This window comes from Aotus nancymaae, unplaced genomic scaffold (genome assembly GCF_030222135.1).
Source record: "Aotus nancymaae isolate 86718 unplaced genomic scaffold, 86718_ANA_hifiasm-v0.15.2.pri h1tg000062l, whole genome shotgun sequence".
NCBI classification, from domain to species: domain Eukaryota; kingdom Metazoa; phylum Chordata; class Mammalia; order Primates; family Aotidae; genus Aotus; species Aotus nancymaae.
In genome coordinates, this window is record NW_026988476.1 from 31754579 (window position 1) to 31780036 (window position 25458).

A 25458-nucleotide genomic window follows, 5' to 3' on the forward strand; every position below is an offset into this window, starting at 1 on the left:
AAAAATACAGAATATTAGCTGGGCATGGTGATGTGCGCCCGTAATCCCTGCTACTTGGAAGGCTGAGGCAGGAGAATCGCTTGAACCCAGGGGGTGGAGGTTGTGATGAGCCAAGATTGAGCCATTGCACTCCAGCCTGGGTGACAGAGCAAGACTCCATCTCAAAAAAAAAAAAAAAAAAAGACTGTAAGTTGCCATTCATTTGTCAAATATTTACTGAGCAGCTACCATGTATCAGGCGCTGCTTTGGGCACTGAGGATACAGCAATGAACAAAGCAGACGAAAATCATCGCCGTCAGTAGATTGACTTTGTAGGAGCCAGAGACAGCGTGAAGCTCTATGAGGCACTGAAGAAACACTGCAGATTCTAAGTTGTGAAGGCTGTGCAGTTCTAAGCTGTGAACCCTATGAACGTTCTACTAACAAGTTATTGATGACAGCAGGCACAGCAGTGTTGATGACGATGGCTGCAGCAGGAGCCAGATGAACTCCCAGATAAACCCCTCACTGCTGAGCCCAGAGGAGGGGCCATGGCCTTTGACAGGCAGCCGTAGTGAGGAGGCGGGGGGGAGAACTGAGATGCCCCCACCCCATGCCAGCCCAAAGCACTGCTCCCCCCGTCCTCACAGCTCATGCCAGCTGGATGCCCGTGAGTCCCAGGCCGGGCCAGGCCAAGACAGAGGCTGGGCTCTGGTCACCCTTCCCCCACCCAGGAGCCAGAACTAGCATCTTCTTCCCAGACTCAGGACAGGTGAGACTTCCCAGCACTAGTGTCCCTGACTGAAGGGGGACTGTGGCTCTGGTCCCTGACAGCATGTTTGTGTGAGAGTGCAGAGAAGGTGGTACAGGGGGCAGAAGGAAAAAGGGCTCAAGTGCCACTGCAGGGTCCCAGGTGGCTTAGCACTGGGGCATATGCTGCAGAGGCCATGGCCAGATGGAGAGGGCCTGGCCGGAAAGGGATCTCCTCTTCGCAGATTTTAGTGCTGCCCACACTAGGGAGGTTCTAGATATTTGGAGAGGCCCTGGCAGGTCAGGGGAATGGGAAAGAGGGATAGCAACAAACAAGACTTGCCCAGGCCAGTGATGCATCTGGGAAAGAGGCAGGATCCCAGGCGAGGCTCCCTCTGCCCCGCCCAGGCCTTGCCACCAATCCACCCCCCGGAACTAGCACACCCCCTACCCCACATACAGGTACACATCCACTCTCCCCCAATGAACAGATGCCCCTTCTGGACACACCCATTTAGCTCCTAGGAATGGTGAGACTATATCTGCATAACGTGGCCACCATGCACATGACCAGAGACTATGGCACACACTCAAAGGTTGAAGCATGGGTGATTAGCAGGGGACATGTGCACATCTCCCACAGGAGCACCTCACAGGCTTTAGGATGCTAGGAAGAAAAGGGTGATCTGGGAGGAGGCATGAGGAGGCCAGAAAACAGAAGGAGGGTTAGGATGATGGAGTCAGCGATGCAGACTGGTCACCCACCCAGCCCCTCGTTGTTCTTGATTCTTGATAGCAGTGCATCCAGGAGCTTGAGGTGGGGTTGGGGCTTGGGCCATTCTGCAGGAAGTATGGGTGGATGCGTCTCTGCTTTCCATCTTGGTGTGAGGAGGACAGCTGGCACCTCGGCACCCTCAGCCCCTGTTCTGTGTGGGTCTGAGGACCTGGGCCCTCTGAAGTCCTTCTGTACCTGGGGTGGGCCCTGTGGTGCACCTGATTCTCTCCACACCCGGCTGTGAAATGAGTGCTGCTGTCTTCTGTCCTCGATTCCCCAAGAGCCCCTGGAGAGACCTACTGCCCCATCTTCTCCAAGAAACACACAAGGAGGCCGCTGTCCCAAGTCCAAGCTGCGATTCTGCAAGAGCTTTCCAGGGCCTGGGGCACCTCGAGGCAGGTCCTAGAGAGAAGGGCAGCAGACCCCGCACAGAGTTCCCATTGCTCCTCCCTCTACACGCCCTGGCCTTGAGCAGGGTGTCTCCTCTGGGTCACAGTCCTCCGTCTCCTGCCTTGGTCAGCCCCCAACCCTCTCCCGAGCCTTCTGCCGGTCCAGAGCCAGTTGGAGGGCGCACCTCAAGGTCTCCATGTTGTTCAGAACATTGTACCGGCTCAGGGCCACCAGCCGATCAAAGTCCTGGGGCTCATAGGTGAAGTTCATCATGCCATAGGGGGTGTCTGGCCCATTGATGATAAAGTCCCCAAAGGCCTTCTCCTCAGCTGTTTGTCGCTCCACACCTGTGGATGGGGGAAGCAGAGGAGAGGCCAGGCTGGAGCCCTCCATGGAACTGGCTGGTACAGCTGTCCTTGTGCAGGACACCTGGCTGGCTCCATGTGGGCCCTGCTTGGGCCGCATCTCAGCTCTCAGACCCACCAGGAGAGGCTGGCCCCAAGTAAACGCTGAGACCCAGGGAGCAGAGGGCTGTACGGGCCAGCTCAGGCCCAAGAGGAGGCATGCTTAGGGACATTCTCCAGGGAACCCACCCTCAGAACAGCATCCCGTCACCCTCCCAACGCTCTGTGGGTCATTCCCTGGCCTGGAGCTTCCCTTACCTGGGGCCAGGTGTGTGCGGAAGGTGCTGTTAACAAGGGGGAAGTGCAGCACGATGGGCGAGCGGGGGTCCTCGGCCTTGGTAAACAGGTAGCACTCGCGGGCCTCCTCCATGTCCTCAGGGCCCACCTCGATGGTAGGGAAGGGGATTCCTCTGTCCAGACAGTACTTCTCTGTCATCTTCAAGACCTGGGCAGGAGCAAGCCTCTGACCCCCACTCTCCTCCACCCTGCCCACCCCCTACTGCCCCAGACTCACACACACCCTTTTCTGTTTCTGACTAGTTGAGTGACTTCAGGCAGGTGACAGCTCCTTTCTGAGCTGGTTTCTCATGTGCAAAATAAAATATTTTAAACTCCTCTATCCAGTGGGTTTATTGTGAAGATTAACAATAATCAGTAACGATCGACAATCATCTACTGCCTCAACATCATTCCTCCCAAAACTACCATGGTCTTCCCTTCTGTCACCCCTCTCTGCTCCTTATTAGGGACTGATGTCAGTTTCACAAGATTGACACGCCACAGTTACAGAAGGTCCATGTCAGAAGAGGCTTTGCCAATCCCCAATCAATCCCAGGCTCTCACTGGACCCAGGACAAGGAGGAGACCAAAAAAGGGCTGCTCCAGCAGCACCACCAGAACCCACAGGGGAATGGGCCTCTGCCCACCACCCCACAGGGTTTGAGGGAGTTGCTGCAGGGCTCCAGCATCAGAGGGGACCCTGATGGCTCTGTTGTTACCATGGTAACAAAGGGGCCACAGACCCAGGTCAAACTGGAGTGGGGAGTTCTGTCATGAACGGGCAGAGTCTAGAACTGGGGGTCTTCTTTTTTTTTTTTTTTGAGACGGAGTTTCGCTCTTGTTACCCAGGCTGGAGTGCAATGGCGCGATATCGGCTCATCACAACCGCCGCCTCCTGGGTTCAGGCAATTCTCCTGCCTCAGCCTCCTGAGTAGCTGGGATTACAGGCATGCGCCACCACGCCCAGCTAATTTTTGTATTTTTAGTAGAGACAGGGTTTCACCTTGCTGACCAGGATGGTCTCGATCTCTTGACCTCGTGATCCACCCGCCTCGGCCTCCCAAAGTGCTGGGATTACAGGCGTGAGCCACTGCGCCCAGCCGAACTGGGGGTCTTCTATAGATGAGGCCAGAAGATTCCTGGGGACCCTCTTTGGCCTCCTCTTCCCACTCCCACCATAATCTCAGCAACTCTCCTCCTCCAATTGGGAGAACTGTGACGCCAACAGCATTCACAAGGCACCCACCCACACACGGCGCAGAACCCAGGCTGTCCACAAAGGGCGATCCCCACACACCCAGCCAGCCCCCCTCACTAGAGCCTTCTTCCCCTCCTCTCCTCCCTCACCCTCTGTTCACTCACTGCAGGTGCTCACCACACCCCTGCCTCCCCAGCTCACCTCAAAAGGGGCTTCCAAGGAATAGTCGAAGGACAGGATGAGGTCCACCGCTCTCTGAGGCAGCAGAGCCAGTGGGAATGGGGAGTTGATGGCAAAGCCTCCGTCCACCAGGTACAGGCAGTTCTGCATAGGGGTGAGCTGGTTGGGGAAGGCATCCGGGTGTGTGTCTGCAAGGAACGCATGTGTACGCACAGGGATGAATGCAGTTGCCCTTGTGAGCAACCCCTTCTGTATTTGCATTCACATTCGGCTTCTCTCCGTAGAGTTCTCTCTGACAGTCATGGAGTCTCCCACCCCAAGTCCTAGGCCCTGCCTTCCCACTTCCAGCAGTAATGAGTCACTCTGCATTAGCTTATAGGCAGCAGGAGACCACACCTCAACTCCCAGACCAAAGCCATCACTGGCCCCAGTGAGCCAGAGGCACAGGCAGGAGGGGGAGCCCCCCTATCTCTCACCCAGGGCAGCACCCACCTTTCCAGCTCACAAACTCCCTGCCAGCCACATAGTCCTTGTGCAAGCAAAGGCCCCGGGTGAAGTTAAAGTTCTGGGCGGAAGTGAGGCGGGAGGTGAATATGTCCAGCACAGCCTGGGAGAAGGGCCCCTGGGGGGTGAGGAGCCTAGTGCGAAGCCTCGAGGGGTCGTGCAGCTGAAGCTTCTGGCAGTCATCTAGACAGGGTGGGACAGCGAAATAGAGGAAGAAGTGGTGTCCTCCTTTGCCGGTGGTCCTTATTTGAGCCCTCCCCACATCCTCCTCCTCTGTCTACCTCCCAGGCCTCTGACCAATCCCTCGTCGAACCACTTTGAAACAACTTTTTCTTTTGTATCCTCTATGTTTTGCAAACTGCCTATAACATTGTATTTACTAAATAATAATTTATCTTCCACCCTTTTGAAAATAAAGTTTGCATCTATTGCTTCCAATCAGGGCTTTGTCCATTAAACACTGACCAAGCAGTTACTATGCCCAGCACTGCACTAGTCATGAAGGCTGCAAAGGTGAATGGGGCCTGCCCTGCCCCTTCCAGGTGCATGGCCTACTTGTGGGGGAAAGTTACATAAAGAGGCAATAAATTATGACAATGCCCCAGGGTAAGGATGACAATAGGGATGTGTACATGTTCCTAGGGGACCACAGTGGTAAGATTCTCAGGCAGCCTGGAGGGTGGAGTGGAAGAGAGATGTCTGACAAAATGACATCTGAGCTGATCTGAAAGAACAGAGCAAAAGCAATCCGCGGGAGAAAGGCGGGAAGGATGCCCTGAACCGTGCGGCTCCCACAGGCCATTTAAGGACCAGGCTGAAGAGGAGCTACTGACGATCAGTAGACAGAGTATCCACCAAATACCCAGTAGTCCTGCGCTGAATGGACCTAATTGGATCCCAGAACAGAGAACTCACAGGTGTGGCTTGATCATACCTCTAGGCATCTAGAGACCCTAAGCTAGACGTCATTTCCTCAGGACCTCCCTGAGTCCAGTGGGACAGCCAAGTCCTTCTCTGACCCCTCCCTCATTCTTCATGTCTCTGCCAAGGCCCTACTGCTGGAATGTGGTGTGGGAGGGGTTCAGGGTCGCTACCCTCACCTGTGATATTCACACTGCCTCTGTACCACTCCAGAAAGCCGAGGCCTGAGCCAGCAGTCTTTAGGAAGATCTCATCCAGGCTGGCAGCAAAGGCGCTGCCCCACACACCTAAGGAGACAGGCAGGGCCCCACCCCATGTCAAGGCCTGTCCCTGGCACCTGCCTGTCCCCAGCCCTCCAGCCTCGACTCACCTTGCAGGTAGCAGATCCGGGGCTCGGGCTGGAGCTGCAGCAATCGTCCCATGAAGAACTCTGAGCCGAAGAGCTCGGTGGGAACATACGCCCCATACTTGGGGAAGCCGACCTCATAGGGGGTGAACTCACACCACTCTAGGGGTCCAAGTGAAGGGAAAGTCACCAGGGGCTGCCCCCATGGTGCTTGTGCCCAAGCAGGAATCTTAGCCCTGCCAGCGACAGGAAGCAGCAGCCCCACTGTGCTCCAAGGTGCCCGTGTGCAACCACTTCCTATGGGTACCCTGATTGCCCTGGCTTCTCACACCCTCCCACCCACCACCTCCTCCACCTCCTTCCTTTGTCTTCACACCCAGGCACCTGCAAAGTCTTCCCCACTGATGTTGGTGCGGACGTTGACACCGGCGTAAATGGGGTAAGGGTTCTGACCCTGGTGGACCGCCTCCTGTTGGTCAGACAGCTTGGCAGGGTTCTCCTGGGCAGGAAAGAACAGAGGCAGCTTAACCTTTTGGGAGTTCCATTCCCCATCCCCGTGGCCTGGGGCTGGTGCCCTGCAGGGTGCGGCGTGCCAACAAGAGAGGCTTTGGGTCGCCAAGGCCAGTGCTGTAAGGACAGCTCTCTGAGGGACAGGCTTCAGGCCGTGGCTGAGGGGAGCCCACTGTGGGTCTGTATGATTCCAGGGACTATGGGAACACCCTCCCTCCTTCTTGACTATTCAAAACAGTACATCAGAACACCAGGGAGACAGGGTGACATTGTTAAGGGAATCCTTTAAAAGTCAGTCCAATTTCTTTAAAAAATAAATTACTGGAAAATGTAGATTATTTACTTAGAAATGAGAAATCACTTGTGATATCCACCCACAACTGATCACCACACATGGGTGCAAGGTTCTTTGAATTGGCTGCACCATAGGCCATACCATAAGTCCAGCCATGATGACCCCCGTGACCCACACGTACACCTTTGGATGGCCTCCCAGAGCCAGGAAGTCTGAAGTAGGAAGAATGGCTGCTCCTGCAAAGCCTAATTAACTGGCCTGGCAACATTGTACCATTGTTCCTGCCTCAAACATTCCTGCCTTAGTTGATAACCCAACCCTGTGACTCTGGACCTTATGACCGCCCTTACCCCGCCATCCCAGCAATACTCCCCAGCTTGCAAAAACCGCCCTGAACTGTAACTGTTATAACTTTCCACTGCCTACCCCAAACCCATAAAACCAACTCCTATCCCACCGCCCTCTGCTGACTCTTTTCAGACTCAGCCCACTTTCACTCGGGTGAACAAACAGCCTTGTTGCTCACACAAAGCCTGTTTAAGCGGTCTCTTCATTCAGAGCAGCAGTGGTGGGGAGCAGCTCTGAATCTTACTGACTGTAACTGCCGCCAGGCTGAGTGAGTCATGGCTGGATTGGCCAAGAAGGAGTAGGCGTGGTGCTAGGCCTCACTTCCAGGTGTGGGCTGGAATTACTTTCAAAACATCCTGAGACCAACTAAAATCAGTGTCTCTGGAAGGGAGGCCTAGGCATGGGAGTGTTTGAAAAGCTGTGCCAGTGATTCTAACGTGCAGCCAGAGTTCAGCACTGCGGGCTGGACTCTCCCTCAGCAGGGGTTAGGAGCTAGGGAGATGAAGTGGTACCAGCCCACCCTGGAGTTTCACTCCTGGCCCCAGGGGAGCTGAGAATTCAGGAACAGCTTTGCAAATCAGATCTTAGCCAGAGGGATGAGGCAGAAGCAAGGGACGGGTGGAAGGAGATGGGAGGAGCCTGTGTATTTCCTTCCGGCTCTTCTCTCACCTCCTGGTACAGGAAATACTCCACGAGAAGGCCCCAGAGGTCGATGAGGGACACACTGTGGCCACTGCGCTCCCGGACCCCAAGTTCCTGAGTGTAGTACTGTAGCCGCTCTGTGGACAAAGCTCCTATCTTACTGCTGCAGACACGAACCTGGGCACGCTCAATGGGGCCCTGCAAGGCCACCTGGGACCAGACTGGGTCCCTGTAGAGTGTGGAGATGCACCTAGGGATGGGGGGTGTGCCTGAGTCAGGGGCGGGGGAGCACAGCCACAGGAGGGAGGGGTGCGGAGTCTGTGAGTGGCCCTCCACCCCCATCACTTGCACCTGCTGCCCTGCAAGCAACCCCACTCAAAGGGGCCCTTGGGACTCAGCCTCTTCCTGCCCCTCCTTACCCCCATGACCCCAGCCCCTCAGGGACTCCTTTAGATCACCAGGTCACACCCCCACCCTTTGTGAGAGTCTCCTTTACCCTGTGCCCTGCCCCCATTCACTTACCAGGTAGATCCAGAGACCCCACTCAGGTAGGTCACAGTGTCTAGGAGGCCAAGCTCCTGCAACCCTGCCAGGCTGCCATACAGAGAAGACATGGCTCGGGTTCCACCCCCGGAACCCAACACAGCCACTACAGGCACCTGGGTACAATAATAACGATGATAATGACTCCTGCTACCACTGTCAGTTACATGTTATTGCCTGTACATGTCAGACATTATTCTAAGAGCCTTACATGTATTATCTCATTGAATCCTCACAGCAACCCATTGAGAACTCCATTTTCCAGATGAGGAAACCGAGGCATGAAAAGGTTAAGTAATGTGCCCAAGATCATACAGTTATTAAGTGATGAGCTCTCACGCCTAAGCAGTATGGCTCCAGGGATAGCCCTTAAGCATTCTACCTGGAAGATATAGGCTGGGAAGGTACATTTGATTCCCCCAAAAACAGCTAAAGCAGGTTCCTCTCAACTGTGGCACTCCTGATATTCTTGACCAGGTAGCTCTTTGCTGTGGGGACTGTCCTGTGTGTTATAGGATGTTTAGCAGCATTTCTGGCCGCCTCTATCTGGTAGAAGCCAGCAGCCTCCCTCCACCTCCCCTCTCCCCAGCTGCAACAGTGAAATAGATCTCTACGCATGGACAAATGTCCCCAGGGGTGTGGTGGGGAGGAACTAAATTGCTCCCCATTGAGCTTCACTGAGCTAAACTGACAAAGGCCAGCAAGCAGCCTGGAGCTGCCCCCAGACACCAAAGGTGCCCAGAGGTTTTAAGGTCTCCTCAGGATTGGAGGTGTCTGGGGGGTCAGAGTCAAAGCTTTTGCCTGCTCAGCTTTTCCATAAATATTTGGCTCATTCCACCCTGGATTTTTGGCCCTTTTCTCTGTTCTCTTTTATTCTCCTGTCTTGAAAAAATGCTCCCTGGCCACTGCTCACTGAAGGAGCTGTCGCTTCAGAGTGCTGGATGAGGCAGAGCAGACACCTGGCACGGAGCAGGCGTACGTACTGACCCATCTAGGCTCATCAGCGCTGGGCCACAGTGACAGCGTCTCCTGAGGACACAGGCAGCCAGGAGGAAGACAGCAGCCTATTCCTGACCCCCTGTAAGTTCCTCTCTCAGCACTCCTTTCTTCCTGCCTCCCAGACACAGGCTGGCTGTCGCTATACCCAGAGGATCCCAGGGACCCCCCACCTCCACATCCCTTTTACCACATTACAGAACCAACTGTGTCCCCTCCAAATTCCTATGTTGAAGCCCTAACCTCCAATGTGACAGTATTTGGATATAGGGCCTACAAGGAGGTAATAAAGGTGAAGTTGGCCGGGCGCGGTGGTTCACGCCTTGAATCCCAACACTTTGGGAGGCTGAGGCGGGCCGATCACAAGGTAAGGAGTTTGAGACCAGTCTGACCAACATGACGAAACCCCGTCTTTACTAAAAATACAAAAATTAGCTGGGCATGGTGGCACACGCCTGTAATCTCAGCTACACAGGAGGCTGAGGCAGGAGAATCGCTTGAACCCCGGAGGTAGAGGGGCAGTGAGCCGACATCATGCCAGTGCACTCCAGCCTGGGCAACAGAGCCAGACTCTATCTCAAAAAAAAAAAAAAAAAAAAGGTGAAGTGAGTCAGGGTGGGGCCTTCAACTGATAGGACTGGGGTCCTTAGAAGAGGAGGAGGAGCCACCAAGGGGCACGCTCTGCACACATGCACACAGAGGAACGGCCACGTGAGAACATGGCCAGACGGCCCCACCAGGAAGAGGAGAGGGGCCCCAGCAGAAACCAACCCTGATGATGGCACCTGCATCTTGGACTTCCAGCCTCCAAAACTGAGAGAAAAGTCATTTTTGTCATTTAAGCTACCTGGTCCGTGGGGTTTGGTTACAGCAGCCCACACAGACCAAGACATCCAGCCCTGGCAGGGCTGATTGGCCCTAGTCCCATATGGGGTGCTGGCTCTGCGGATGGCGCCCATCAGCTCAGGTGAACAGGCCAACCTCCTCTGCCCACAGCTTTCCTCTGGGCTTCCTGTCCCCTCTTAGCCATGATGGTCCTCTCAAGGGAAGAGGCTCAGTTTGGTCCTAGTGACTCTGCGGTCCAGCTCCTCCTTCATTCCATACCTGGCCACTGTCCGGAGCCTCACTCAGTTGCAGCACCTGCTGCAGGGCCTTGGACACGACCTGCTTCCTCCTGTCCAGAAACTCCTGCTCCCCATCACAGAGGTCAAAGCCAAGGCGTAGGTCCAGGTCTGCGGAGCTGCATCAAGTTGGGGAGGGGCGGGGTTCTGGGTGACTGTCCAGTGGACAAAAGCCTTGGGCCCAGCCCCAAGTGGGAGGGAAAGGTGTCATCCCCACCCCACGGCCTGAGCTTTGCGGGCAAGAGAGCGGAGCATGTTGGGGTATGTCCCCACACTTCCAGCCCAGCCCTGAGAGACCTTCTGCCTGGAGTCCCACTCACCTCATTTCCACCTTCACACTCAGAGGCACTTCCTGGCCCTGAAAGACACAGGGGCCCCACCCCTGAGCTCTCTGAGCAGGAAGCTCCCAGGGAAATGGCTCCCCTACCTGCAGCCCCCACAGCCCTGCTATCTCTGGCCTGATGTAGATATTGTGACTGAGCTCTGGGCTGGCCTCATCCAGCCACCCTCTTGACTCCCTCATCCAGACCTCTCTTGGTGGTCACAGAGAGCAGGCAGGGGTCCCTCTGGCACCCAGACAGAGCCTTACCTCCCCCAGGGCCACAGAACGCTGTTCCTCCCAGCCTAGGGGCAGAGAGGAGAGCAGGATGCCTCCCTCGCCCAGCTTGCTGGTCTGAGTCTCCAGCTCCACGCTGGGGCCTCTCTGTGGAGAAGAAAACACCCAAGGAGCTCTCCAGTGGGGAAGAGAAGGCGCCTCCAATATGGCCTTGGAGCTACGGTCCTGCCCTTTGCCAGTGGCGCACTCACCTGCACAGCCGCGAGCTGCTCTGTCAGCTCCACGTGCAGCCTGGAGCTCAGCACTGGGTTAGCGTGGAAGGTGAAGGTGGGTGGGAGGCCTGGCTCTGCAGGAGGCTGCAGAGGCAAGAGCTGTGGCTTCTCATAGGCCCCAGGCACTGCCAGCTGGAGCTGCCTAGAGCCTGAGAGCAGAGGGCCCAGGTGAACGTGCAGGTGAGGGGTGGGTCTGTATCTGTGCAGCTTATGCTGGCAGTACCCCAGCAGCATCTCCTCCCTTCCCTTCTCCTAGGAAATGCCAACACCTATCTTCCTGCTCTCTCAAGCACTCTGTTCTTAGAGAAAGCCTCCAGAAGGACTCTTGGGTCCTCTAGCCTTCCCTGGTCAGAACTGGGACTTGGGGAACGATGGGAAGCACACAAAGGCCTGGAGGGGAAGGCAGGGAGCGGGAAGGAAGACGGGCTCTGCCCATAGCCTGTGGGGCTGACAATCTTGAGATGATTCTATGTTTATTATAAGGGTAAGCAGCTTTCAGGCAGTGGTTTCCTCTTCTCTTGCCCCACTTCAGGCTCTTTGCTCATTGGGCTGGGGGAGGTTTGTGATCCAAGAGAAAACCAACAGGCTGCAAGTTGTTCTGGCCTTTGTTTCCAAAAGTGTCAGATGTTGGGAGAGGAAGGTTTGCAGAGGTGGGAAGAGGAAGAACGGGATGCATGGGTATAGAGAGATGCACGTCCTGGAGAAGCCACGGAGGCTGGCCCAGGCTGGAAGATGACGCCCAGGCTGAAAGATGACGCCCAGGCTGGGAGGCACAAGGGGGTGGCTTGTGGGTTTTGGAGCTCCCTGCCCAGCTTCTCAGCAGCTTCCTGGGGAGGAGGCCAGACCCCAGAGAGAAATGGCTGCACAGGACATCCAGGCAGAGGGGGCCACACAGAGCCTCCCAGGAGTCCCAGCCCCTAACACAACATGGGAGCAACAAAGCCCCAAAGGATTCAAGGACAGCGGACACTGAGGGGTCAGAGGTCTGGAGGGGTCCCGCCTTACAGCCCTCTTTGCACTAGATGAGGCCTGGAGACTCGACATGACCCAAGCGTGGGAGGGAATTCAAGAATATAAGGAAAGTGATATTTTATTCACGCCAAGGCCTACGGACTGAGATGGAGACGTGCTATTCATAAGAAGAAACCGTATAATCCACGGTTGAGAGAACCGGCGTGTCACAGACCTGGGCTTGACCCTGGCTCTACTACTTACTGGCTGTGTGCCCATGAGCAAGTGTCTTCTTTGGGCCTCAGTCTCATGAATGAGAGGATAATGATTGTGCCCGCTTTACAGAGTTGTTAGGAGGATTATGAGAGAAGACGCATTAAAATGCTTAGCCCAGGGCCTGCTTCAGAGTGAGCGCTCCGTGTTCCCTGGGTGGTACTCATCCTGCAGGCTCAGACTGTCAGCACTGGAAGGGGCCTTTGCTGTCACACAGCCACCGCTGCAATCTCACATTCCGACACCCTGGCTTGGGTGACTGCCCTCTGTGGCACTGGGTTTGACAACCCCAGTTCTTCATTTCCCCTGTATTCTCACTCTGCCATGTGACTTCAGCAACTCCCACTAAAGAGGCCAACTATAGGCCAGGTGCGGTGGCTCACGCCTGTAATCCCAGCACTTTGGGAGGCCGAGGCAGGTGGATCATGAGGTGGGGAGTTCGAGATCAGCCTGACCAACATGGTGAAACCCCATCTCTACTAAAAATACGAACATTAGCCGGATGTGGTATCGCGTGCCTGTAATCCCAGCTACTCAGGAGGCTGAGGCAGGAGAATCTCAAAAAAAAAGAGGCCAACTATGTTCCCTGCCCTCCAGCTTTGAGTTCAACCCTGTTTTGGCCAGTAACATGTTAGGCAGTGGCCAGGATGTGACCAGGCTCAACAAGCACTTGCTCAGTCGGGCTTGCTCTCTTGGGCCTCTGCCGATGCCTTGAGAACATGCCTAGGCTAATGGGCTTGTCACAGGAGGCAGAGGAGGGACACCTGGCTCAGGGCTGGCCCACCCCCACCACTGACCACCAGGTGTGTGAGCCGAATAAATGCTGCTTGTATGCCACTGAGATCATGTGGGTGTTCCTTGTACAGCGATAGTTGGTCGGATACAACCTCTTTGCTCAAATGCTTCCAGGGACAGGTCATTCACTGCCTCCAGGGGCAATCCATCCCATGGTTTGGCTTTGAGCAGTGAAAACTTTAAGAACTTCCTGCCCCAGACCCACCTCCTTGACATCAGTAGTCCCAACCCCAGGAGAGAAGATGAGACCCCAGGCCACTGAGCAGACTCACCGAACTCTTGACGTGGGGCTGTCCCATCTTGCTGGAGCGTGCCCTGGATTCTCAGACAGGGGTGAGCCTGAGGAAAGCAGAGCTCTGTGGGAGCCAGACAGCCCATGGGCCGTAGCCAGGATGGAGGGAGGGAGGAGGGCTTGGGCCGGGGTCTGGGAAACAGCCCTCCCAGGACCTGGGCCTCAAGGATAGGAGTCTTCTGCAGCAGCCCAAGGTCATACCCAGCCCCTCTCCCCAGACTCAGAGGAAGTGGGCACTGATGGGAAAGGGGGAGGAGGTGAGGAGCCGTGAGAGTAGCTGCTCTGGTGGTCTCAGCAGCTGGACGCTCAGGTGACTAATCTGCCACGTGCGAGGTGGGAGGCTGGGGTTCTGGGCTGTCCACCAAGTGCCTGGGAGCTTCTTGTCCTTCCCCTCTGAAGGTGCTTCCCTAGCATGTCTCCCCTCTGAGAAGAGCTTGGGTGTCCTTCAGAGGCAAGTGGGCCTGACGGGCTCCTACATGGGCTCCTTACTGCCCCCCAGCCCAGGATAGAACCAAGCTTGCCTTCCGCACTCACCACCAGAACCCCATTGGTGATGACTTCAGACGCAGGTACCTGGCTGCAAAGGATGAGGAATATGTGGGACATCTGGCCCCGTTGGATGGCTGCTACAATCATAATGTGACTGAAGCAGCAGGCAGAGTCTGGGGAGCATGGCAGCATTTGGGGTGGGGTGAGGCTGTCATCCAACATGCAGTGGGTGTCAAGACCAGGCTGTCTCCTCCAGGCCAGGCCTGCAAGGCCAGTACAGGACATGGTGACTGGCCCCTAGGAGCTGCCGTGACTCAAATCTTGGAGTTCTGAGGGAGTGGGCTCTGCCAGAACTCACCTCTTCTCCAGAACGAATTCCACCTGCAGCTCTTGTAAATCCTACATGGAGGGGGAGGAAGCATCAATTGTTTAAAGGCTCCAAAAGCCCCCACAGCTGTTCTTGCCTGCCTGCCCTGCTCGGCTCCAGGGACCAGAAGGGGAAATTGACATTGTGGCTTGTCATGGACACCGAAGGGGCAGTGGTATCTCCATGGAAGGCCTCATTCATTCCAAAATATGTGTCAGGCGCTGTTCTAGACACCGAGGATTCAGCTGTGAGTGAGACAGGCCACACACTGCCCGGAAGGAGTTCGTGTTTTGGTTCTATGCAAGGAGGCTGTGTGGAAGCTTTATCGGGTCGGGGCTGTGGGATGGAGGAAGGTCTGTCTTGGAGGCTTGGCCTGTGCTGGCCGGAGCCCCCTCTTCAGTAGCCTGTGCTGGGCCTCCCTTCCTCCAGTTGGGCTCTCCACCAGCACTGGTGGGCTCACCTCATGGTCGAGTGGGAAGGTGTGTCTATGGGGTTGACCACACTTGAGGCTCCTCAGGTCAAACAGGAGCTGGGAGAGCTGGTCACTGCCCACGATGTCCTTGTCATAGAGGGTGAGCTCCAGGACGTTCTGGGGACAGGGCAGGCAGGAGGTCAGAGCCTGAAGCAGGACAGGAGGGCAGCCATCTGAGGAGTCCCCTCCTTACGCAGCCTGGCCCCTGGCCCTCACCTTCACAGCGCCATGGATCTGGTAGTGGAAAGTCTCATTCCACTCGGGGTCACTGCAGTTGGCCACTATCCTAGTCTGGGCAGGGCTGGGGGATGCTGTGGGCAGCCACAGTTGCACGTAGCAGTCGGCTTTGGACACTGCAGGAAGGACAGGGGAGGGGCTGGGGCTCTCATCGCTGAAAAGGTTTGCTAGGGGAGGCTGGGGCAGAAGGGAAAGGAGCTGAGTGGGGAAGGGAAGCTGCCCATGTGGCATGGAGGGGTGAGAGGGGGGAGGGAGAGCCTTGATGTCTTTCGTTCCATCTTGATTCCACACACCTCCCATTCACCTGAACAGAAATCCTGCAGCAGCCAGTTGGAAAGATCCCTTGGCAGCACAGACCATTCATTCCACATACTGCCTGACTCAGGCAGTCAAATCTCCTCCCAGTGCAGGCACTGGCATGGAAAGCTCCCTGAGAGCACACACTGACTTGGAGCCACAGCAGGCCTCACACTCTCACCCAGGGCGGGACCCACAGGCACGGGGAAGAGGCCAAGTGGGCACAGCTCTCCCCTCCAGCCCTGCCTGCCGTCACCTCCGTGGTCAGCACAGTCATTCCACCTACTCCACACACTCTTGCACTCACACAGGCACACATGTATACACACACACACTCTCACACTGGGACTCACACACGTATACACACTTGCATTCACACATTCACACACACTCACACTGGCACTCATATATACATGCCCTCACACTCTTGCACACATATACACGTGACAGGCACACACACGTATACTCATTCACACACCCACTCACGTTCACACACTCACACTTGCACTCACTTGTACATGTGTACACACACTTGCATCGCACTCACATTTGCACTCATACGCGCACACACTTGCACACATGTATACACACATTTGTGCTTCCATACACACTCATGTATACATCTCACACATGTATACATCTCACACATGTATACACACATGCACTCACACTTGCACACACACACTTGCACTTACACGTGCACACATGGATACACACAAGTATACTCACGTGTATACACACATGCACGCATGTATACACACATGCACTCTCATAATCACACATGTACACACACACACACTCTTTGCTGGCCTGAGCCGAGCTCTGAGGAGGCCACAGGGAAAGGACAGGGAGAAGGGTGGTGACAGGGTCACTCACGCAGGTCTGTGCCCCGGATGTTTGTGGCCCTCAGCACCTTCACCTGGAGGTCATAGTATGGGTGGGTTTCCCGCTGCAACAACAGAACTCTGGAGACTCAGTTGCTGGTGTGAGCCTGGTCCCTCACCCCATTGTTCCCCTCGGCCCATCATGGAGCAGCAGCCTGGCACAGGGTCACTGATGTCTCTCTGCTGCGGAGCGGGGAGACCTTGGCAATGCCCAGACACTGGGAGTTCAGCACCTTGGTGACGCATCTGGATCCTGGAACCCATCAGGGCTGGGTTCAAATCTACATCCAGCATGGACTCACTGAAATAATGGCGGCTGTCACGCACCACACACCTGTAGCTCCCCGCAGACCCCCGCGCCCCTACTCGAGCTTGGGAGGGGCTGGGAGAGCTGCACTAATGTGCTTGAGGAGCAATTTTAAATCAATATTAAAAGAGAAAATGGTGACACCCCCTCCCTCAATTTCTCCCTGACACGGGTCCAAAAACCACCTAGGAGGCAGTGAGCAGGTGAGTGGATGCCAAGAGTCACCAGCCCGGCCTGTACCGGTCTGATGAGTCACCGAGGAGATTGCAGCTGAGCTTGGGAGAGATAACATCAGCATGCCACCTGCTGGGAGGGAAGCTCTCCCTTCACAACGCGGCCAATCCAGGGTGGGTGGGAGGGGGGTGGTCTACAGTCTCGAGCTTCCTTGGCAAAAGCCAACCCACCAGAGACAAGTGTCAAATGAACTAGCCCTCCATTTCCTAATTGGAGGGAGCTATTTTCCTTTTTTTTACAGCCACATTTAAGCTAAGAGGAAGCTATTTTCAAAAACCACGGTCTAATTTAAGCTCTGCCATGTAATCTAGAATAAACAGGTCCCACCCCAACTCAAAACCCAGGGCTGGGGCTGGCCTGTCTCCACAGGGCACAGCAGCTCCCAGCACTGCCCCAGTCCGGGTTTCCCAGGTCTTCTCAGGTACGTTACCCAACAGTGCCTCCAAGGAGGGCCCCTCTTCTCACTCTTCTGAAGCAGCACTGCCCCTAGGAGGGGTAGCATCTTGTCTGCCAGCCACCTTGGCCAGAGTGCCCAGAGCATGGCTGGGCAGCCCAGGCCCCAGCATGGAGCCCTGTCTGTACTCCTCTGACTATACAAACTGCTGGCTCAGGTGTGATAGGTAGAGCTGAGCAGGGAGGGTGGAGCTGCCTGCTCTGCAGAGGACTCAGGCTGGATGCCCTGCTGGAGGTGGGGTTTGATATGCTCCAGGAAGTGACTGGAGCCTAATTTTCCCAGGCAGGAGGCAGCTCAGTCCCTCTCCAAAAGGCTCTCGGAGTCTCTGGTCAGCACTCGTTTGCTAACCCCCTGGTTATCACTGGGCTGTTTGTGAAAAATAGACACCGGAGCCATTTCCAACAAGAACTCTAAGTGAGGCTGGCACAGCTGGCCCAGAGATCAGCTGGCAAGTGCAAATCAGGGACTAGTCTCCTCCAGCTGTGGAAAAGGCCCAAAACTAGCTACAGTTCAAGTCCCACCTTCCCCGCGGATCTTGAGCAGAAGCCTAGAAATCTCTGGTTCAGTGTTTCATCAGGGCTCAAAGATGTTTCTAATCTCTCCTGACCACACTCATTAATTCTCCAAACATCAAGAGCCTGGTGGGTACCAGATCTGTGCTAGGTCCAGGAACACAAAGGTGAGGCAGGCCCATCCACATCCCGGAGAAATTTAGTCTCATGATTCCCTGTGGCTTCTGCCCAGGCCCACTTCCTGGGTCAGTGAACGGGGTCCAGGCACAGACCGGCATAGGGGTAGGGAGTATAAGTAAAGACAGGCAAAAAACAAGTCTGCCTGTCCTTCAGCGACTAGAGATACAGCCTTCATCGTGCTCTTTGGCCATCGGAGGCTCTTCTGTGCACCACAACCAGCAGGTGGCCAAGCTAGGCACAGTCTCCAGGAAGAGTGAGGATCTCTGGGGCCATGAACTGTGGGAGGTGAGAAAATTTCTGTCCCTCAACTAAAATTCAGTCACCTCCACTCTTCCCAAGGCTTAGAGTCGCAGGCTAAAATATGCAACATCCAAAAAAGATATGATTCAACTCCAAAATGAACCAAATGGGCAAGGTCAGACCAGAAACTCCCCCCGAAAAGGGATGTGTGACTGCCAATGACCAGGCCACAACCAAGGGCCTGTGTATTTAATTTGGATTGTGAAGCCAAGACCTGGCCGGGGTCTAAGAAATGAGAATCTGGCACCCTTGGTGATCCTTGTGAATGTGTGCAGGGGACCCGTGGATCCATATGAGAAGGCACAGATCTAGCTTAGGACGGAAACAGGCTAGGGCCCTGGCTCCCAACTGATGTGCTTTCTGGGCTGTCCCACCCTCTTCTGGAAGTCATCGGCCCAACTGCACAATAAAGTCATTGTCCCTAGTGCCAGATGTGACGGAGACAAGGACTACATTTTCTCTTTGGACTTGGTCAAAAGGAACCAACACTTCTCCACTTCCCAAACACCCCTGCGTCCCTCCATCCCAATTCCTTCCAGTCATCATGGTCTGTAGGAAAAGGCCCTAGGCCCTACTATGTGAGGGGAAGACACTTGGATCTCCTGGAGCTCCAGTGTGTCCGGTAGAATTCTGTAATGACGGCAATGTTCTGTATCTGTGCTGTCAACTCACCTGTACCAGGTGGCATGGGGTGATGTTTGTAATGCAAGCGTTATATTCATTTTTTCTTAGTCACTAATTGGCTTATTTTTCTAGATTCTTTACTAAATTACTATCTTTTCATTATTTTCATCGAACTCCACAGGAGGGGGAAATAAGAGACCCAGACAGGCTTGTTTTCTTGCTTTATTAGGTTGATTATGAGGGGCACTGATGAGATCTTTATCAGTCCTCACTACAAAGCTTTCATCTCCAGCCTTCTCCAGAACTCTGTGGAGGGCAGAGAGTTGAGGGAAGAAAGAATGGAGTTTGGGAGTATGGGGTCGTGTATGTATACCAGGAAAGAAAACACACATTCTTTATTCTATTGCTTCAAACACAGTTCGTGAGAATGGAAGATATAAGCACAGCTGGCCAGGAAGGCAGGGCTCATGTAGCAGGGCAAGTTCCTGCTCTCCAGGGAGGCAGCCCAGTGCTTCCTTGCTGCTCCTGGAGGAAGCAGAGTCCGAGCTGGCCCGGACAAGGCCCCGGGCAGCACTGCTTCTGTGTGGGTATGGCCAGTCGGGACGTGGCACCACACACTGCTGGCAGGACCACTGACCCTGTGTGTCCTCAGCCTGCAGTGCCTGAAACTCCAGCCCCCGCACATCTGTCAGGATCCCCGACACTGCTCCCCAGGTTTGGCGGTGAGTTATTTTTAAACCGGCGTGCTGCTGTTCCTGCCCCCGCGTCCTCTGCTATGCCTGTAACCTCTCAAGAACACTCGGCATCACATCATTGTCAGTTCTCGCTCCACTCATCCCCTGCGTGTTGCTGGGACCCACCTTCCTGCACTATCCCAGCACAATCCTCCTGCCACACCGCTGCCAAACAAAGCTGGGGAGCGACGGCCAGGACAGGCTGTGAGGCAAGTGAACAGAAACTGGCTGGAAAAAAGAGAACGGGCCCAGAGCACGAAGTCGCCACTCACAGACTAAGCCAGCCCACCTGAGTGTCTGGTGAGCGAAGCTGGAGTAGGGACCACTGCGGGAACATGTGTCTAGAGATCACATATACCCCAGACAGGGCAGGCCCATCCTCAGGAGCTGCCATCACACTCAGCCTGGCCTGAGGAGAGGGATGCAGGGCCTTTCCTAGGCAGAGAATGGCCAAAGAGGATCTATTTACAACAAACTCGACAATCAACTCACTGTATTCCAAGGAACTGAGTCTTCCCCTAGCTTCTCATCTTACCTTGCTTAAATATCATTATTCCCAGAGTCAGGGAAGTGGGAGAGAAAGCCTGCATAGGGCAGTGAGGGGAGTGATACATGGTGAGAAAGAAAAGGAGACTGAAAACTAACAGGGCATGGCTACCCTGGGGACATAACACGCTACACACAACGCGAGCCGTCGGGTCCATGTGGCCAGAAGCTTCAGCACTATTCTCTCATGGAACTCTCCAGTGAGCCATGCTGAGCGGTCCTTGTGAAATCGTGCACTTATCTCAATAGAAAAGCCCTTGAAGAACAACACCATGGTTACAAACATTTTTGACAAGCTTCCTTTTGCAGGTGACTGGTATGCAAAGGCAAGACGGTGCACCTCCTCCTGTCCAAGCAGATACCGAATTCTCTGGAATTGCCCACAGCATAAAGGTATAAAGTATAACTAATCTCTTTCCCATTAAAAAGCTGGCAATGCCAGACCATGAGTCTAATGAATTCAGAGTTGTTCCAGGGCACAAGACAGCCAGTAGTGTCCAAATCGGGAGCCCTGTGGTGGTGGCAGCCAGGATTCCTAAGGCCAGGCGCTCCTTCACCTCTCTGGGAGAGCCAAGCTGTCCATCTGCTGGATCCCCAGGATGCTGGGCTCAAGTGTCAGCTGGGTTTACCTCTTTGGAACAGAAGTAGTGCACGACCACTCCATTAGGGTATCTTGCAAATGCACTGCAGTGAAGAAAATGGCTTAGGAGTGAGGACTGCCTCTAAATGACCACTTCTGTGCCAGTGGCACCTCTTAAAGAAGAGGCACATTGCTAGAGGCTATCCCAGAAGCAGCCCACCCAGACCTCAAAGAACAGCCTGCCCTGAGTGGCTCTGGATTTCTGCAGCCATCATCTCTGTCAAATAACCCAACAGGATGAGGTGCACAGTTAGAGTGCATGGGGTATTTTTTATTATGCAAAACACACGGCATAATAAAGATAGGCAGTGCACCAGCCCAAAGCTCAGCAATGGCTCACTGAGAGCCGACAATGTTCACCGAAACAGGTTTCAGGATAATTCTAAAAAGGACAGTGAGTTGTCTTTCTAAAGAAAAAGATTTTTCCAGCTACAAAAGAAAAGGGACAAATCACTCTCCTTTGAAGAAAAGGGGACTAATGAGAGTATATGTCTTAACACAGTATGAGGCTGGCTCAGGATCCTACTCAAGTCACAGTGTAGTAGCTTGAAAGATCTTTTTCTTCCTTCACTGGCTCTTCTTTAAAATATAAGAACTTTCTGCTGACCTACATCTCTCGGGCACCCGCTATATCAGTTTCTGGCTTCCAGAGGGGAAGAGCTTTTTGGACAAGAATCCAACAGCTCCATACCATACATTGCAGGTCTTTACATTCTCAAAGCCCACCCCCAATAGATAGCACAGGCTGCTCTCTGAAGGCTCAAGAACTAAGAGCTGTCAGGACAGCCAACAGCATGTTCTCCTCACCGGTTAAAGGGCAGAAATCCAACCTGAGCATTGTCTACCTGCTGGGGAACCCTCCACAGAGCCCAGATGCTGCACAGCTGTGGAGGAGGCTCACCTGTTCCCAATCTTCTTCTTACACACCATGCACACCTTCTCCTCTGTGATGATGCACTTCACCTGCTGGTGTAAAATCCGCTCTTCCTGGACCTGGAAGAACAGGGGGACTGAGGAAGAAGTTCCATGGTGTGGCACCCAGAAAGAGGAGGCAGAGGCCAGCACTGTTTCCTCTTTTCAGTCTTCACAGATTCTTCTGCTTAGAACAGTGGCAATTCAATGTCAAGCTGGCTACAGGATCAACTTGAGCTGCACTGTACAGGCTCTGCCTTGGTCGGAAGGGAACACGTGGACACTGTCACGTACTAAAAATTAAAAGCCCGCCCTAGAGTTTGGAAGCCCATACCCTCAGGAATTCCGCATGGAGAAGGTTCTTGAGCACTTGATTGAACCGTTTCTTTTGTGCATTTTCTTCCAAGACCTTTTCCAGGAAGATGCGTATGTCATTGATCTGAGTGTTTGCTGGCAGAAGGTTGAGGGCCTAGGGGCAGGAACAGAGATAGAGACTGCGTGAGATGGAAGAGGAGTGAGAATGAAGAAATGTCTGCAGCCATGGAGCTCTTGGACCCTAGTCCCTTTCCGCATTTCCTCTTCTCATTTGGTGCTCCCTGTAAATGCCCTCCACTTCCCTGGGAACAACTCCTGACCTTGGTGGTGTCCAGTTTGCTGTGGTGCAGCTCGAGGACCTGCAGGGCAGCCTGGAGGTTGGCCTTTGGCTCCAGCAGTTCCAGCTTGATTGGCCCCAGGCAGTGAATGCTGGGGGGTGACAGGTACATCCGAAGCAGGGACAGATATACCTGTCTCAGAGAGACATGAGCCACATCAGGCTGGCAGCAGCCCTCCCAGAACCCCCAGCCCTGAGCACTAAAGATTCGAGGGGCTCGCCTATCACTGAGCATTTAAAACTTGTTATTTTCACCTTTTAAAATTGGTAAGGTCAAACAGGCAACCGAAGATGTTAATTAAGGATTGCTTTTTCCCTGAGAGAAAAAAACAAATGCCTTGTACTTGTTGACCATTACACCATTTACAAAATGCTACCACTGTAAAATAATTCAAAAAGATTCCTCATTTCCTTTGGCTTTAAAAGCTGAGATCCTGTCCACATTTTTCCAGGTGGGGATAACCTCAGGTGAGATGCTGCGTTTCCTACTGGCGCCAGTACCACAGGGTTTCTCAATCTCAATGCACATTCGGGGCTGGATGATTCTTGGTTTGGGGGTGGTCCCGTGCATTGTTTAGCAGCATCTTTGGCCTCTACCCCCTGGATTCTGGCAGCACACCTGCCCTCAGTCCCAACAATCGAAAATGTCTCTAGACATTGACAGGTCAATGTGTATTCGAGATATAGTAAGTACATCAGAACCATGACAGGTTCCTGCTCAACAGGTGGACCTTATCATTTATTATACAAATCAAGACTCCTGAGAGTAGAGATAGGAGAGCCATTAATAATCACAGGGATGACAACAGATGTGTGCCGGAACTTCCCCAAGCACACCAGGATGAATGGTCCCCTGCTCTCCCTCAATACACACATGCAGGATCAATCAGCGCCCTATCTTATTCTGCCACTCATATTAGTGCCCCCTCTGGCCAAACTGATGGGGTGAGGTATGCACACACATTTCCTGGGTCAGGGCCACTACTCACATCTTTGTTGCCATCTTTGTTTTGGTCATAGTGTTTGTGGCAGTACCTGCAAGGGAGAAAGTGATGAGCAGGTGGTGAGGGGCACATCTAGATGAGAGGCTGGCTGTGCATGCAGCCTGCTTGAGCAGCCTAACCACAGCCAAAACCGGGGGCTGGGACAGAGGAGATTCTTGCTTCTGCAGCAGAGGATGGGGAGATGGCTTTCTTAGCTCTCAGCTCTCTGCAGAGCCTGCTTCTAGACTGGTTAGGAGGTGGGATGGTGGGGCAAACTTACTCCTCAGCCATCCTTGTATCCTTCAAGATGTGGACATAAATGAAAAGAGCTTGTTCATGTTTCCCCATGCGCCCCAACAGTAGAGCTCGTTCTTCTAAGAGGCCTAGGAGGAAAAGGAATATGAGGACCCACTGCCACCATCACGCAAGCACAAGGTGAGGGCTATGCTGTCAGAAGAATGGACACAGGGCAATATAAAAGGGACAAAGACAGGATTCTTATTGCTTGGGTTTTTCTTCAAGGAGAAAATGACTGAAGTTTAAAAAAGGGGAAGGGAGCTATTTTAGGCAGTACTTTATCCCATCTTTTTGGCGATCACATATAAACTGGGTAAGAATATTTATTCAGCAGCCAAGTACTTAACCACCTACAACATGCCAGGTAGTTCAGGTAAGATGAGCAAATGCTTGCTCTCAGCTCTCACAGAGCTTATACATCGGACAAATTATGCCAGATTACAAAACCTCTGAATGACGAACTTGGCCAAGAACATGCTCTGAAGCAAAAAACAGGTTGCAACCTGGCTATCAATTAGCATGTGGCTCATATCCAGGAAGGAGACTTTTCTTAGTCATGGTACAAAATTGAGTCTTCAGAGGGGAAGAAACAGGAGCACTGGCCTGAAACACCTGGTTTTTCCAGGCCCAACTTTTGCAGAGAGTTGAGGAACAACAATTAAAGGGGTGGATCAGTCTTTGTACAACCTTCAGCTAAAGTGGTTTCTGGCCCTAAGCCAGACACTCACCATCAAAGGGAAAATCACAGATGAGCCGGCCTGGATCGTAGTAGCTGGAAATCTCCAAGAACATGAGGAGCTTTTGCCGGTATTCTCCCAGCTCACCCTCTTCCTCTCCAGCTGGGACTGGGGTTTTGCCTTTAAGGGAAACCAAATTCAGTATGAAAGGACGCTGCCAGGTGGCAATGTGGGGTCATCAAGAAAAATGAAGGGAATGGGGTTCAAGGACGTCACCACATGACCAGAAAGGGCCTCCAGGGTGGCTTCCATACTAATTTCTTTTCATTCATAGTCTCTATGTGGCCCTAAAACATCAGCTTAAAGTTAAAAAAATAAGCTGAATAGAGATATACTCTGTGGGCAAACCTGTTTCTTATCAGTACAACTGTCACCTTGCACACAGATCTGTTCCTTCCACCCTCCCCCAGGGATGACTCTGAGACAGAGATGCCAGGACCCAGACGAGAGCTCCTGAGTCTCATGTGCAAGGCCTGTGTCACTTAGTTCCCCTGGCTCCTCTTCATAACTTCTGCTCACCTCGGCAGAGAACAGGGTGGCCTGCTTACCCCCACCACATGTGGCACCTGGGTCTGTGCTCTCCTCTAAGGCCTGGGGCCGCTGGCTTCCTAAGAGAACTGGTACCTGCAGGGAAGGACAGGAGATACTCCTTCATCAGACCTTGCACCTTCTCACAGTACAGCTGGATCAGGCAGTTGTGGAACCGAGAGCCTGTCTCCTCCCAAACGTGGATGATGTGTTCCTGAAGCAAGATGTAGGTCTTTGTCACTGGCATTCTCCAGGCTGTGACCTGGTCTCCCAGTCTCCCTCACATTTTTAAGGCCCAACAGGTCCTTTCTATTATCCCCTAATCAGGCTTCAAAGATTACAAAGAGGCAGCTTGTCTAAAACCACCGGGAAGTTTTACAATGCGACCCAGTAATGTCAGGAACTGTCTTCTCAATTTCTAGTCTAAACTCCTTTGTATTAGTTTCATCCCATAATCCTCCAAACTCTCACATCGACCCATGTAATTATGGTTTAATTTTGCACGCTGGTACTTAAGCCTATTTGACTGTCCTGTGGTCACTGTTGAGTTTGGTTGTACAAATGTGGCTTTAGAATTTTTTTTTTTTCTAAAACATCATCTAGGTAAAAAAAATCTCTGTATTTTACCTAGATTTGGTAGGTAGCATCAAAAGTAACATTTCCAGCTTGGTCTACTGGGATCATTTTCTTCAGAGGAAGCTGAAATAACCCTCATCTTTCCAATCCCCAAGTGACATAAATCTCAAATCTG

General features: G+C 53.5%; 2 protein-coding genes across 3 annotated transcripts in view; both read right to left on the reverse strand.

The window, feature by feature from the left end:
* Positions 1–1598: 1598 nt before the first annotated feature.
* On the reverse strand, positions 1599–17185 carry PLA2G4F (phospholipase A2 group IVF). The gene is made up of 20 exons (XM_012442320.3): positions 17039–17185; positions 16060–16132; positions 14866–15002; positions 14638–14766; positions 14169–14209; positions 13856–13898; positions 13302–13368; positions 10990–11159; positions 10772–10885; positions 10503–10540; positions 10166–10301; positions 8045–8181; positions 7550–7772; positions 6112–6226; positions 5752–5889; positions 5561–5668; positions 4449–4643; positions 3978–4144; positions 2558–2744; positions 1599–2242 (listed from the first exon to the last, which is right to left on the reverse strand). The coding sequence occupies exons 1-20, from the start codon at positions 17147–17149 to the stop codon at positions 2022–2024; spliced, it is 2550 nt and encodes an 849-aa protein (XP_012297743.2). The 5' UTR covers positions 17150–17185; the 3' UTR covers positions 1599–2021.
* A 1697-nt stretch (positions 17186–18882) lies between these two features.
* Positions 18883–25458, reverse strand: part of VPS39 (VPS39 subunit of HOPS complex) — a 61239-nt gene continuing 54663 nt past the window's right edge. For both annotated transcript variants that reach the window (XM_012442319.2, XM_012442318.2), the window contains 8 exons: positions 24804–24921; positions 24171–24299; positions 23426–23528; positions 23152–23197; positions 22146–22295; positions 21845–21979; positions 21500–21591; positions 18883–20642 (listed from right to left, as the gene is read on the reverse strand). In XM_012442319.2, the coding sequence (XP_012297742.1) occupies positions 20567–20642; positions 21500–21591; positions 21845–21979; positions 22146–22295; positions 23152–23197; positions 23426–23528; positions 24171–24299; positions 24804–24921 (849 nt within the window). In that variant the 3' untranslated portion in view covers positions 18883–20566. The remainder of the gene's footprint in view (positions 20643–21499; positions 21592–21844; positions 21980–22145; positions 22296–23151; positions 23198–23425; positions 23529–24170; positions 24300–24803; positions 24922–25458) is intronic.